Below are 12,546 nucleotides of genomic sequence, written 5' to 3' on the forward strand. Positions count from 1 at the left end.
TCACTTTCCTTTTCGTCTCCCTTTCCCCTCACACCCCTTTACTCACCTTCCCTTCCTTCTCTTCCCATCTCTTCCTCTTCCCCTCATTTTCCCCTCAGTATCTCTTCCCTTCACCTCACCTTCCCCCATCTCTCCCATTCTTTTATCTTCCCTTCCCTCCCCTTTCTCACCTTTATCATCCCTCCCATTCTTTTACCTTCCCTTCCCTCCCCTTCCTAATCTTTCTCTACCTGTGTTTACCTAGCGCATCCCACACCTTTCAGCTTTACACCTGCTGGTTTTGATACACCTGGGAACACCTAACAAAGAGAGAGAGAGAGAGAGAGAGAGAGAGAGAGAGAGAGAGAGAGAGAGAGAGAGAGAGAGAGAGAGAGAGAGAGAGGGAGAGGAGGAGGGAGGAGAGGGAGAGAGAGGAGATTGGGAAGAGGAGGAAAGTGAGAGGGAGGGAGAGAGAGAGAGAGAGAGAGAGAGAGAGAGAGAGAGAGAGAGAGAGAGAGAGAGAGAGAGAGAGAGAGAGAGAGAGAGAGAGAGAGAGAGAGAGAGAGAGAGGGGGGGGAAGGGGATGGAAAGGGATACTAAGAGGATTTATAAAAGGAAAAACGAGGATTAAAAGGGAAAGGGAAAAAAGATGAGAGGGAAAATATTTGTAACAGGAAAAAAGGAAAATGAGGAAGAAAAAGAGAAAGGAAAAGATAATGAAAGGAAAAAGTGTTGTTGTGGGTTAGGTAACAGAGAGAGAGAGAGAGAGAGAGAGAGAGAGAGAGAGAGAGAGAGAGAGAGAGAGAGAGAGAGAGAGAGAGAGAGAGAGAGAGAGAGAGAGAGAGAGAGAGAGAGAGAGAGAGAGAGAGAGGAGGTGAAAGGGAAATATTGATTAAGAGTGGAGGAAAAGGCAGAAGGCCAGGGAAAATAAAGAAATGAAAAGAGGAAAATGTGATAGCAAGAAAAACATAGAAGAAGAAAGGAGGAGAGATGGAAAATAATAAAGATGGGAAAGAGATAAGGGATTAACGTTTGAAAGGAAGGGAAAGGAAGGGGAGGGATAAAGGGATAGAAATATGGTCGTGTATGTTAGAATGAGGAAGAGAGGGGATTTAAAACATAAGGGGGGGGAGAGAGATAGAGAGAGAGAGAGAGAGAGAGAGAGAGAGAGAGAGAGAGAGAGAGAGAGAGAGAGAGAGAGTAGTGGAAAGTTAAATTTTGGTGTATGTATCGAATAAAAGTTTAGAGATAGAAGAGAGAGATGACAATAGAAGTCGGCTCTAAAAATAAGATAAAAAATAAAGAAAAGAAATAAAGAGAGAAGGAGGAAAATGAAGAGACGGATGAGGAAGAAAGACGAAGAAGAGGAGGAGGAGCAGATGAGAAATAATGAGGCAAATAGTAAAAAAAGAAAAAAAAAAGAATAGGAACAAAAAAGAGAAGATTAGAAAATAAAAAAAGCAAAAAAAGTAAAGAAAAGTCGAAAAAGAAACAGATGGATAAAGAAGGAGAAGTAAGAGGAAGAAGAAGAAGAAGAGGAAGAGGAAAAAGCAGTTGAGAAATAGAAAGAAAAGCAGAGTAAGAAAAATAAATTAAGCAAAGAAAGAAGAAGGAAAAGAAACAGATGGATAAAGAAGGAGAAGGAAGAGGAAGAAGAAGAAGAGGAAGAGGAAAAAGCAGTTGAGAAGTAGAAAGAAAAGCGGAGTAAAAAAAAAAAAGAAATTAAGCAAAGAAAGAAGAAGAAAAAGAAACAGACGGATAAAAAAAGAGAAGGAAGAGGAAGAAGAAGAAGAAAAGGAGGAGGAAAAAGCACTCGTGAAGCAAAAACAAACGAAATATGGAAAAAAAAAGAAAATAAAGACAAAAAAACATGAAAGGAAATGAGAGGAAACAACAGAGAAGAGGGAGGAACAAAAACAAGTGTAAGATCACGAAGAAAATAAGAAGATACAATTAACATAAAGCAAGAAAGAGTGAGACGAAAGATCAGAAGAGGAGGAATCGCAAAAACCAGACAAATCCCATACGAAAGGAAGGAGTTACGAAAACGGATGAAGAAGGCGAAAGAGAAGGAAGCTGAGGAAGGAACAATAGGAGGTAATGGCACTGAAGTCGCCCCTCAATATCCCGTTTTCTTTCTCAATGCCGACGTTCGCTATTTGATGCTCCCCTTTCGTTCCCGCAAATGGAGCCAGTGAGAGACTGAGAGGGGAAGGGAAGGGAATTACGAGAGAGAGAGAGAGAGAGAGAGAGAGAGAGAGAGAGAGAGAGAGAGAGAGAGAGAGAGAGAGAAGCGAAGAATTATCTGGAGATCAACATAAGGAAGAAGGAAATAGTGATAAAGGAAGAAGGAGGAGAAGAAGAAAATGATGATGAAGAAAAAGGATGGAAAAAAGATGAAAAAAAGAAGAAAAAGAAGAGGAAGGAGGAGGAGGAAAATGATAAAAAGAAAGAAAAAAGAAAGAAGGTGACGGAAAAGAGGAAAGAAAAGCAGAAGGAAAAGAAGAAAAGTAGAAGGAAAAAAAGAAGAAGAGAGAGAGAACCATTACCAACCCGTCCACTATCCACCAGTCCCATTACCAACCCTTCCCCTATCCACCAATCCCATTACCAATCCTTCCCCTATCCACCAATCCCATTACCAACCCGTCCCCTATCCACCAATCCCATTACCAACCCTTCCTCTCTCCACCAATCCCGTTATCAATCCTTCCTCTATCCACCAGTCCCATTACCAATCCTTCCCCTCTCCACCAGTCCCATTACCAATCCTTCCCCTCTCCACCAGTCCCATTACCAATCCTTCCTCTATCCACCAGTCCCATTACCAACCCATACCCTATCCACCAGTCCCATTACCAACCCTTCCCCTATCCACCAGTCCCATTACCAACCCTTCCCCTATCCACCAGTCCCATTACCAACCCTTCCCCTATCCACCAGTCCCATTATCAATCCTTCCCCTAAACAACAGTCCCATTACCAACCCTTCCGCTCTCCACCAGTCTCATTACCAACCCTTCCCCTATCCACCAGTCCCATTACCAACCCTTCCCCTATCCACCAGTCCCATTACCAACCCTTCCCCTCTCCACCAGTCCCATTACCAACCCTTCCCCTATCCACCAGTCCCATTGCCAACCCTTCCCCTATCCACCAGTCCCATTACCAATCCTTCCCCTATCCACCAGTCCCATTACCAACCCTTCCCCTATCCACCAGTCCCATTACCAAACCTTCCCCTATCCACCAGTCCCATTACCAACCCTTCACCTCTCCACCAGTCCCATTACCAACCCTTCACCTATCCACCAGTCCCATTACCAACCCTTCCCCTATCCACCAGTCCCATTACCAACCCTTCCCCTCTCCACCAGTCCCATTACCAACCCGTCCCATATCCACCAGTCCCATTACCAACCCTTCCCCTATCCACCAGTCCCATTACCAACCCTTCCCCTATCCACCAGTCCCATTACCAACCCTTCCCCTATCCACCAGTCCCATTACCAACCCTTCTCCTCTCCACCAGTCCCATTACCAACCCTTCCCCTATCCACCAGTCCCATTACCAACCCTTCCCTTATCCACCAGTCCCATTACCAACCCTTCCCCTATCCACCAGTCCCATTACCAACCCTTCCCCTATCCACCAGTCCCATTACCAACCCCTCCCCTATCCACCAGTCCCATTACCAACCCTTCCCCTATCCACCAGTCCCATTACCAACCCTTCCCCTATCCACCAGTCCCATTACCAACCCTTCCCCTATCCACCAGTCCCATTACCAACCCTTCCCCTATCCACCAGTCCCATTACCAACCCTTCCCCTCTCCACCAGTCCCATTACCAACCCTTCCCATATCCACCAGTCCCATTACCAACCCTTCCCCTCTCCACCAGTCCCATTACCAACCCTTCCCCTCTCCACCAGTCCCATTACCAACCCTTCCCCTATCCACCAGTCCCATTACCAATCCTTCCCCTATCCACCAGTCCCATTACCAACCCTTCCCCTCTCCACCAGTCCCATTACCAACCCTTCCCCTATCCACCAGTCCCATTACCAACCCTTCCCCTATCCACCAGTCCCATTACCAACCCTTCCCCTCTCCACCAGTCCCATTACCAACCCTTCCCCTATCCACCAGTCCCATTACCAACCCTTCCCATATCCACCAGTCCCATTACCAACCCTTCCCTTCTCCACCAGTCCCATTACCAACCCTTCCCCTATCCACCAGTCCCATTACCAACCCTTCCCTATCCACCAGTCCCATTACCAACCCTTCCCTATCCACCAGTCCCATTACCAACCTTCCCCTCTCCACCAGTCCATTACCAACCTTCCACTATCCACCAGTCCCATTACCAACCCTTCCCCTATCCACCAGTCCCATTACCAACCCTTCCCTATCCACCAGTCCCATTACCAAGGCTTCCCCCCTCCACTAGTCCCAGTACCAATCCTTTCCCTATCCATAAGTCCCATTACCAACCCTTTCCCTCTCCACCAGTCCCATTACCAACCCTTCCCCTCTCCACCAGTCCCATTACCAACCCTTCCCAACACCACCAGTCCCATTACCCATCCCTCCCCTATCCACCAGTCCCATTACCAACCCTACAACTCTCCACCAGTCCCATTACCAACCCTTCCCCTATCCACCAGTCCTATTACCAACCCTTCACCTCTCCACCAGTCCCATTACCAACCCTTTCCCCTATCCACCCGTCCCATTACCAACCCTTCCCTATTCACCAGTCCCATTACCAACCCTTCCCCTCTCCATCAGTCCCATTACCAACCCTTCCCCTCTCCACCAGTCCCATTACCAACCCTTCCCCTATCCACCAGTCCCATTACCAACCCTTCACCTCTCCACCAGTCCCATTACCAATCCTTACCCTCTCCACCAGTCCCATTACCAATCCTTCCCCTCTCCACCAGTCCCATTACCAACCCTTCCCCTATCCACCAGTCCCATTACCAATCCTTCCCCTCTCCACCAGTCCCATTACCAACCCTTCCCCTATCCACCAGTCCCATTACCAACCCTTCCCCTCTCCACCAGTCCCATTACCAATCCTTCCCCTCTCCACCAGTCCCATTACCAATCCTTCCCCTATCCACCAGTCCCATTACCAATCCTTCCCCTATCCACCAGTCCCATTACCAACCCTTCCCCTCTCCACCAGTCCCATTACCAACCCGATCCCTATCCACCAGTCCCATTACCAACCCTTCCCCTCTCCACCAGTCCCATTACCAACCCTTCCCCTATCCACCAGTCCCATTACTAATCCTTCCCCTATCCACCAGTCCCATTACCAACCATTCCCATATCCACCAGTCCCATTACCAACCCTTCCCCTATCCACCAGTCCCATTACCAACCCTTCTCCTCTCCACCAGTCCCATTACCAACCCGTCCCCTCTCCACCAGTCCCATTACCAACCCTTCCCCTATCCACCAGTCCCATTACCAACCCTTCCCCTCTCCACCAGTCCCATTACCAATCCTTCCCCTATCCACCAGTCCCATTACCAACCCTTACCCTATCCACCAGTCCCATTACCAACCCTTCCACTCTCCACCTGTCCAATTACCAACCCTTCCCCTATCCACCTGCCCCATTAGCAACCTTCCCTATCCACCAGTCCCATTACCAACCCTTCCCCTATCCACCAGTCCCATTACCAACCCTTCCCCTATCCACCAGTCCCATTACCAACCCTTCCCCTATCCACCAGTCCCATTACCAATCCTTTCCCTATCCACCAGTCCCATTACCAACCTTTCCCCTATCCACCAGTCCCATTACCAATCCTTCCCCTATCCACCAGTCCCATTACCAACCCTTCCCCTATCCACCAGTCCCATTACCAACCCTTACCCACTCCACCAGTCCCATTACAAATCCTTCCCGTTCCAACCTGTCCCATTACCAACCCTCCCCTATCCACCAGTCCCATTACCAACCCTTCCCCTATCCACCAGTCCCATTACCAACCCTTCCCTATCCACCAGTCCCATTACCAACCCTTCCCCTATCCACCAGTCCCATTACCAACCCTTCCCCTATCCACCAGTCCCATTACCAACCCTTCCCCTATCCACCAGTCCCATTACCAACCCTTCCCCTCTCCACCAGTCCCATTACCAACCCGATCCCTATCCACCAGTCCCATTACCAACCCTTCCCCTATCCACCAGTCCCATTACCAATCCTTCCCCTTTCCACCAGTCCCATTACCAACCCTTCCCCTATCCACCAGTCCCATTACCAACCCTTCCCCTATCCACCAGTCCCATTACCAACCCTTCCCCTATCCACCAGTCCCATTACCAACCCTTCCCTTATCCACCAGTCCCATTACCAACCCTTCCCCTATCCACCAGTCCCATTACCAACCCTTCCCCTATCCACCAGTCCCATTACAAACCCTTCCCCGATCCACCAGTCCCATTACCAATCCTTCCCCTATCCACCAGTCCCATTACCAACCCTTCCCCTATCCACCAGTCCCATTACCAACCCTTTCCCTATCCACCAGTCCCATTACCAATCCTTCCCCTATCCACCAGTCCCATTACCAACCCTTCCCCTATCCACCAGTCCCATTACCAACCCTTCCCCTATCCACTAGTCCCATTACCAACCCGTCCCCTATCCACCAGTCCCATTACCAACCCTTCCCCTCTCCACCAGTCCCATTTCCAACCCTTTCCCTATCCAACACTCCCATTACCGACCGTTTCCCTCTCCACCAGTCCCATTACCAATCCTTTCCCTCTCCACCAGTCCCATTACCAACCCTTCCCCTATCCACCAGTCCCATTTCCAAACCTTTCCCTATCCAACACTCCCATTACCTAACCTTTCCCTATCAACCAGTCCCATTACAACTACTTTCCCTCTCCACCCTTTCCCTATCCACCAGTCTCATTACCAACCCTTTCCCTATCCACCAGTCCCATTACTAACCCTTCCCTCTCCACACCAGAGAAAGAGAGAGAACCCTTCCCTCAGAGAAATCAAGTAGAAAAAAAAAGATAGTAGATAAGAGAGAGAGAGAGAGAGAGGGGAATTATTTCAAGATCAGCCCTAAAATAAAGATAGTAGATTATAAAGGAAGATGAGGGGAGAGAGAAGGGCAGAGTGGGAATGATGTAGAGGTGGAAAAGTTGAAATAGTAGTGGAAAAGTTGTGGAAAAAGGGACATTGTGAGTCATTTTTTGAGCGGAAAGAAGAGGAATAAAGGAGGGGAGGAAGAGAAAGGTGAAAAGTTAACAGTTTGAGAAGGATACATAAGCAGTAGTAGTAGGAGTAGTAGCAGTAGTGGTAGGAGGAGATGGAGGAGGAAGAAGAAGAAGAAAAAAAGAAGAAAAAAGAAAAAAAAGAAAAAAAAAGTAGAAGTAGGAGGAAGAAAAGAAAACTGAATCGTGAAAACGAAAATGGTTGGAAAAGAAAGACAAACATAGAGAGACAAAGACACAGAAGGCACAGCACTCATTAAAACCAAAAAAAAACATTCAAAAATCGAAAAAAAATACTAGAAAACAAAAAAACAACTGAAAAATATCTCACAAAACACGTAAACACAAACAAAAAAAAGACAGACCAACAGACAGACAGACACAGGCAGATAAAAAAATACCTCTTAGCTAATCACTGGACCATAACACAAATACATACAAGACCTTCCTTATTACCTGTATATAACTTCTCTACCTGTCCATTCACCTCACTTTTTACTCCACCACCTCCATCCACCTCAATTACTACCTATCTATCCACCTCTTATACTTGTCCATCCACTGCAATTACCTTTCCATTTACTTTACACACCTGTTCATCCACTTCATTTACTATCTCTCTATCCACTTTACCCACCTGACCATCCACTTCAGTTACCTTTTTCGTCTACCTTACACACATTTTCATCCGCTTCCATTACCTGTGTCTCCACTGTACCTGTCTCATCCATCTCATGTACCTGTCTCATCCACCTCATTTACCTGGTCATCCACCTCACTAGTTACCTATCCATTTCATTTACCTGTCTCATCCACCTCATTTACCTGGTCATCCACCTCACTAATTACCTCTGCATTTCATTTACCAGTCTCATCCACCTCATTTACCTGGTCATCCACCTCACTAATTACCTATCCATTTCACTTACCTGTCTCATCCATCTCATTTTCCTGTTCTTCTGTCTCTTACCTGTCTCATCCATCTCATTAACCTGTCCACGTGTCACTCACCTGTCCGTCGAGGGAAACCGAGAAGAGTTCGCAGCGTGTCTTGTGGGCCAGCCAGGTCAGGGACGTCACCATCTGGCTGTGGCTTATCGCTAACCCAGTAGACTCAACGGGGCTCGAACCCTGGCGCGCGTCCCACCATGATACCTGCCCGTTGCTGAGGCCTGGGATGGGGGGAGGAGGTTTGATTACGAAGGCAGGGGAAAGGGGGATGAGTAGGGAGGGAAAGGGAGGGGAGGATGGAAAGAAAGGGAAACAGGAATGAAGGGAAGGGAAGGAGAGGAAACTGTGTGAGAAGAGGAGGGAAGGGGAATGGCAGACAATAACCGGAGGGGAAAGCAAGAGAAGGGCAGTAGAATAAAGGAAAGAAGGGAAAAAAGGCAATCTATATATATTTTTTTAGGCGGACAGGCGAATAGATAATTAAAAAAAAAAAGTATCTGTATTAATCCCTTATTTTTTGTTTATCTATTTTTTTATTTGTTTTTTTGTATAGAATGAATGTCGGTCCAAATACCTCTATATTCTTTTTCAGGCGGACAGGTGGATAGATAATTAAAAAAAGGTATCTGTGTATTTATTCTTTACTTTTTTATTTATCTATTTATTTCTTTATTTTTTTGTATGGAATAAAAGTCGGTCCAAATACCTTATTTAATTATATCTGCCCACCTATCTACCTACACTGCCATATCCTTATCCGTGTATTTATCCATTTCTTTCTTCATTTACTCATTTATTTACTTGTTTGTGTATCGAGAAAAAGCCACTATATATTTTGTTTAAATAAATTCCAACATATCTCTCTCCTCTCTGTGTATTTACATAATCGTCTTTCTTCCTTCTTTCTTTCATATATTTATTTTTCTGTTTGTTTATTTATTTTGTTTATTTGTTTATTTATTCACTCGTGCTCCCTCCTCTCTCAGGCTGGGACATCAAAGCCGCGATTCACCTCATTCCCGACATTCAGGTGAGCCGTGGAAAACAGGAATACGCCCCGGCACACGACACACAGGTAAGCGCCCCCCCCCCCCCTCCGCCCCCTCACCCCTCATTCACCTGCCCTCCCGCCCCCCGCACGTGCCGCTCCCCTCCCTTCACGGACCGCCCCGCTCTCTTCCTCCTTCACCCTCCTCCTCCTCCTCCTCGTCTTTCATTCATTCAGTGCATTTGCAAGACGAAGATGTAGCTGAGTTCGCGGATGTACTCTCTCTCTCTCTCTCTCTCTCTCTTTAACTCTATCTCTCTACTTTTCTACCTATATATCTATCTACCTACCTGCCTGCTTAGTTCTTTATCTACCTATCGATCCATCTACCTAACTATCTATGTTAATATATGTCTGCCAGTCTATTTATGTATCTATCTATTTCCTGTCTAACTCTTTATACACCTACCTATCTTTCTATATCTCTCCTTATCTCTCTCTATCTACGTATCTAATCATCTATATCAACCTGTCGAACTTTCCCAATCAATCTGTCTATCTGTCCATCTCACCTGCCGCCAGTACGCTGTTGTCCTTGCAGTTGTATTGAAGACATTGCAACCACGCCGGGCCACACAGTTCCAGCTCCGGGTGACTACTGGTGTCTGGGCGAAAAAAGGGAAGAAAACGGATGAGGGAAAACTTGTTGGTGGCGTAAGAGAAAATGGGATAGAGGTTGCAGACGGGATAAGGGGGAGACGAGAGAGAGAGAGAGAGAGAGAGAGAGAGAGAGAGAGAGAGAGAGAGAGAGAGAGAGAGAGAGAGAGAGAGAGAGAGAGAAGGATAAAATTGTGCTCTTGTTGTTGTTGTTGCTGCTGCTGCTGTTGTGAGCGTAGGAAAGAATAATTGAATTTGAAGATTTGAAAGCATTCCCATTGTTGTCTGAATTTCCATAACACACACACACACACACACACACACACACACACACACACACACACACACACACACAACACGTCCCAGTAGCTCAGTGGTTAGAGTGTCTGCCTCACAACCAGAAGGACCGCGGTTCGATTCCCCGGCCGGGTGAAGATAAGTGTGGTTTATCTTCTTTCACGTGTAGCCCCTGTTCACCTAGCAGTGAGTAGGTACGTGACGTAAGGCGAGGAGTTGTGACCTCGTTGTCGCGGTGTGTTGTGTGTGAGTGGTCTCAGTCCTACCCAAAGATCTACTATGAGCTCTGTGCTCTTTCGTAGGGGAACGGCTGGCTGTCGAGAGAGAGACCCGCAGCAGAACAAGAGGTGAATTACACACACACACACACACACACACACACACACACACACACACACACAAGGAGATGCAACACGATATCTTTCAACGGTGTCAATTTTTATGCAACCTTTCTGTGTGTGTGTTTGTGTGTGTGTGTGGGTGTGGGTGTGGGTGCGTGTGTGTGTGTGTGTGTGTGTGGGGGTGTGGGTGCTGGTACCAAATACCCTTTTAGAATGCCCTAAGCTACCTCCTTACATCGGCTTCCTCTTACAAGTCTTCTCACTCCACCTCTTCCTCTCCCACCTCCACCTCCTCCTCCTCCTCCTCTTACAGAACCATTCACTCAAGAAAAGTTGGAATATTCGTCCTCTGAAAACCGGGTGTTTTTTTTTTCTCAAGTTTACCCTTTTTTCCCTTCTTATTTCCTCTACTTCTCCGTTTTCTTTCCCATTCATTGTAGTGCTTTCATTGTTTCATTCTTCCTTGGTGGTGATGGTAGTAGTAGTAGTAGTAGTAGTAGTAGTAGTAGTAGTAGTAGTGAATTTTCCTACTGAGCTTTTAAAACGTCATATATTTTTTTTCTTCTCCTCCTCCTCCTCCTCCTCCTCCTCCTCCTCACATACCTTTTACCAGACAAATTTTGTGATCATTTAAAATGCTAGAAAAGAGTCGAGAGATAGAGAGAGAGAGAGAGAGAGAGAGAGAGAGAGAGAGAGAGAGAGAGAGAGAGAGAGAGAGAGAGAGAGAGAGAGTATTTTATGTAGCACCTTTCCGAGTTCGTTCCAAATTAAAATGGACCAACCTTTCTCTCTCTCTCTCTCTCTCTCTCTCTCTCTCTCTCTCTCTCTCTCTCTCTCTCTCTCTCTCTCTCTCTGTTCTCTTTTAATTAGTGCTCGAAATTGCGTAACGGTAACACACACACACACACACACACACACACACACACACACACACCGAGGAGACACATATGTTCCTCCTTTCTCTCCAGCGACATACTCCAAACAAAGGGAGGAAAAAAAAAAGGAGGAGAAAAAAGTGTAGAGGAGGTATGATGGAGGTAAAAAAGGAAGAGAAAATAGTGGAGAGTAGATAATGAGAGGGAAGATAATGGCGAAGAAAAGAGGAGAGAAAAAGAAGGGAAGGAAAAGAAACGAAAGAGGAGATGAAAGTGAGAAAAGAGAGAAGAAAAGGAGGAAGGGGATGGAACAGAAGAGAAGAAAGGAAGGAGTTGAGAAAAACAAAGAGAATTGAAGAAAGAGAGAAAGAATAAGAGGAAGACAAGAGAGTATAATTGAAGGGAAGGAAGGGAAGAAAAGAAAAGGGAAGGGAAAGAGAAGGGAAAGGAAAGGGAAGAGGAGGAGGGAAAAAGGGAGGGGAAGGAAAGAGAAGGGAAAAAAAGAAAAGGGAAGGGAAAGAGAAGGAGGGAAAGGAAAGGGAAGAGGAGGAGGGAAAAAGGGAAGGGAAGAAAAGAAAAGGGAAATAAAAGAAAAGGGAAGGGAAAGGAAAGGGAAGAGGAGAAGGGAAAAGGGGAGGGAAGAAAAGAGAAGGGAAAGGAAAGGGAAGAGGAGAAGGGAAAAAGGGAAGGGAAGAAAAGAGAAGGGAAAGAAAAGGGAAGGGAAGGGAAAGAAAAGGGAAGGGAAAGAAAAGGAAGGGAAAAGAAAGGGAAGAGAAGGTGGGAATAAGGGAAGGGAAGCAAAGAGAAGGAAAAGAAAAGGGAAGAGGAGGAGGGAAAAAGAGAAGGGAAGAAAAGGGAAAGAATAGAAAAGGGAAGGGAAAGAAAAGGAAGGGAAAGGAAAGGGAAGGGAAGGAGGGAAATGAAAGGGAAGGAGATTTTAACGAAAGGGAAGAGAAGGGAAAGACTAGGAAACGGAAGAGAAAGGAATGAAAGGAAATAAAAAAAACATTAAAAAGGAAAGACAAGAGAATTAATGAAGAAGACAGACAGACAGACACAGACGAAACCGCGTGAAAAAATATATGTAAAGAAACAAAACAAAAAATCGGTTCTCGCCAGCTTCAGAAACCCTCACAGTAATTAATCCAACGGGCGTAAAACACTCCTCCTCAGCCAGTAATGAAAGGAAAGGTTG

At 46.3% G+C, this 12,546-nt stretch overlaps 1 protein-coding gene across 1 annotated transcript in view; it reads right to left on the reverse strand.

Moving 5' to 3' along the window:
* The window catches only part of LOC127000987 (dynein axonemal intermediate chain 2-like), a 48,914-nt gene that overhangs the window by 22,939 nt on the left and 13,429 nt on the right, over positions 1–12,546 (reverse strand). Inside the window, exons 5-6 of the mRNA XM_050865161.1 lie at positions 9,754–9,846; positions 8,254–8,414 (exon numbers count right to left, since the gene is read on the reverse strand). Coding sequence (XP_050721118.1) covers positions 8,254–8,414; positions 9,754–9,846 — 254 coding nt within the window. The remainder of the gene's footprint in view (positions 1–8,253; positions 8,415–9,753; positions 9,847–12,546) is intronic.

Source organism: Eriocheir sinensis, chromosome 19, assembly GCF_024679095.1.
Source record: "Eriocheir sinensis breed Jianghai 21 chromosome 19, ASM2467909v1, whole genome shotgun sequence".
Lineage (NCBI taxonomy): Eukaryota > Metazoa > Arthropoda > Malacostraca > Decapoda > Varunidae > Eriocheir > Eriocheir sinensis.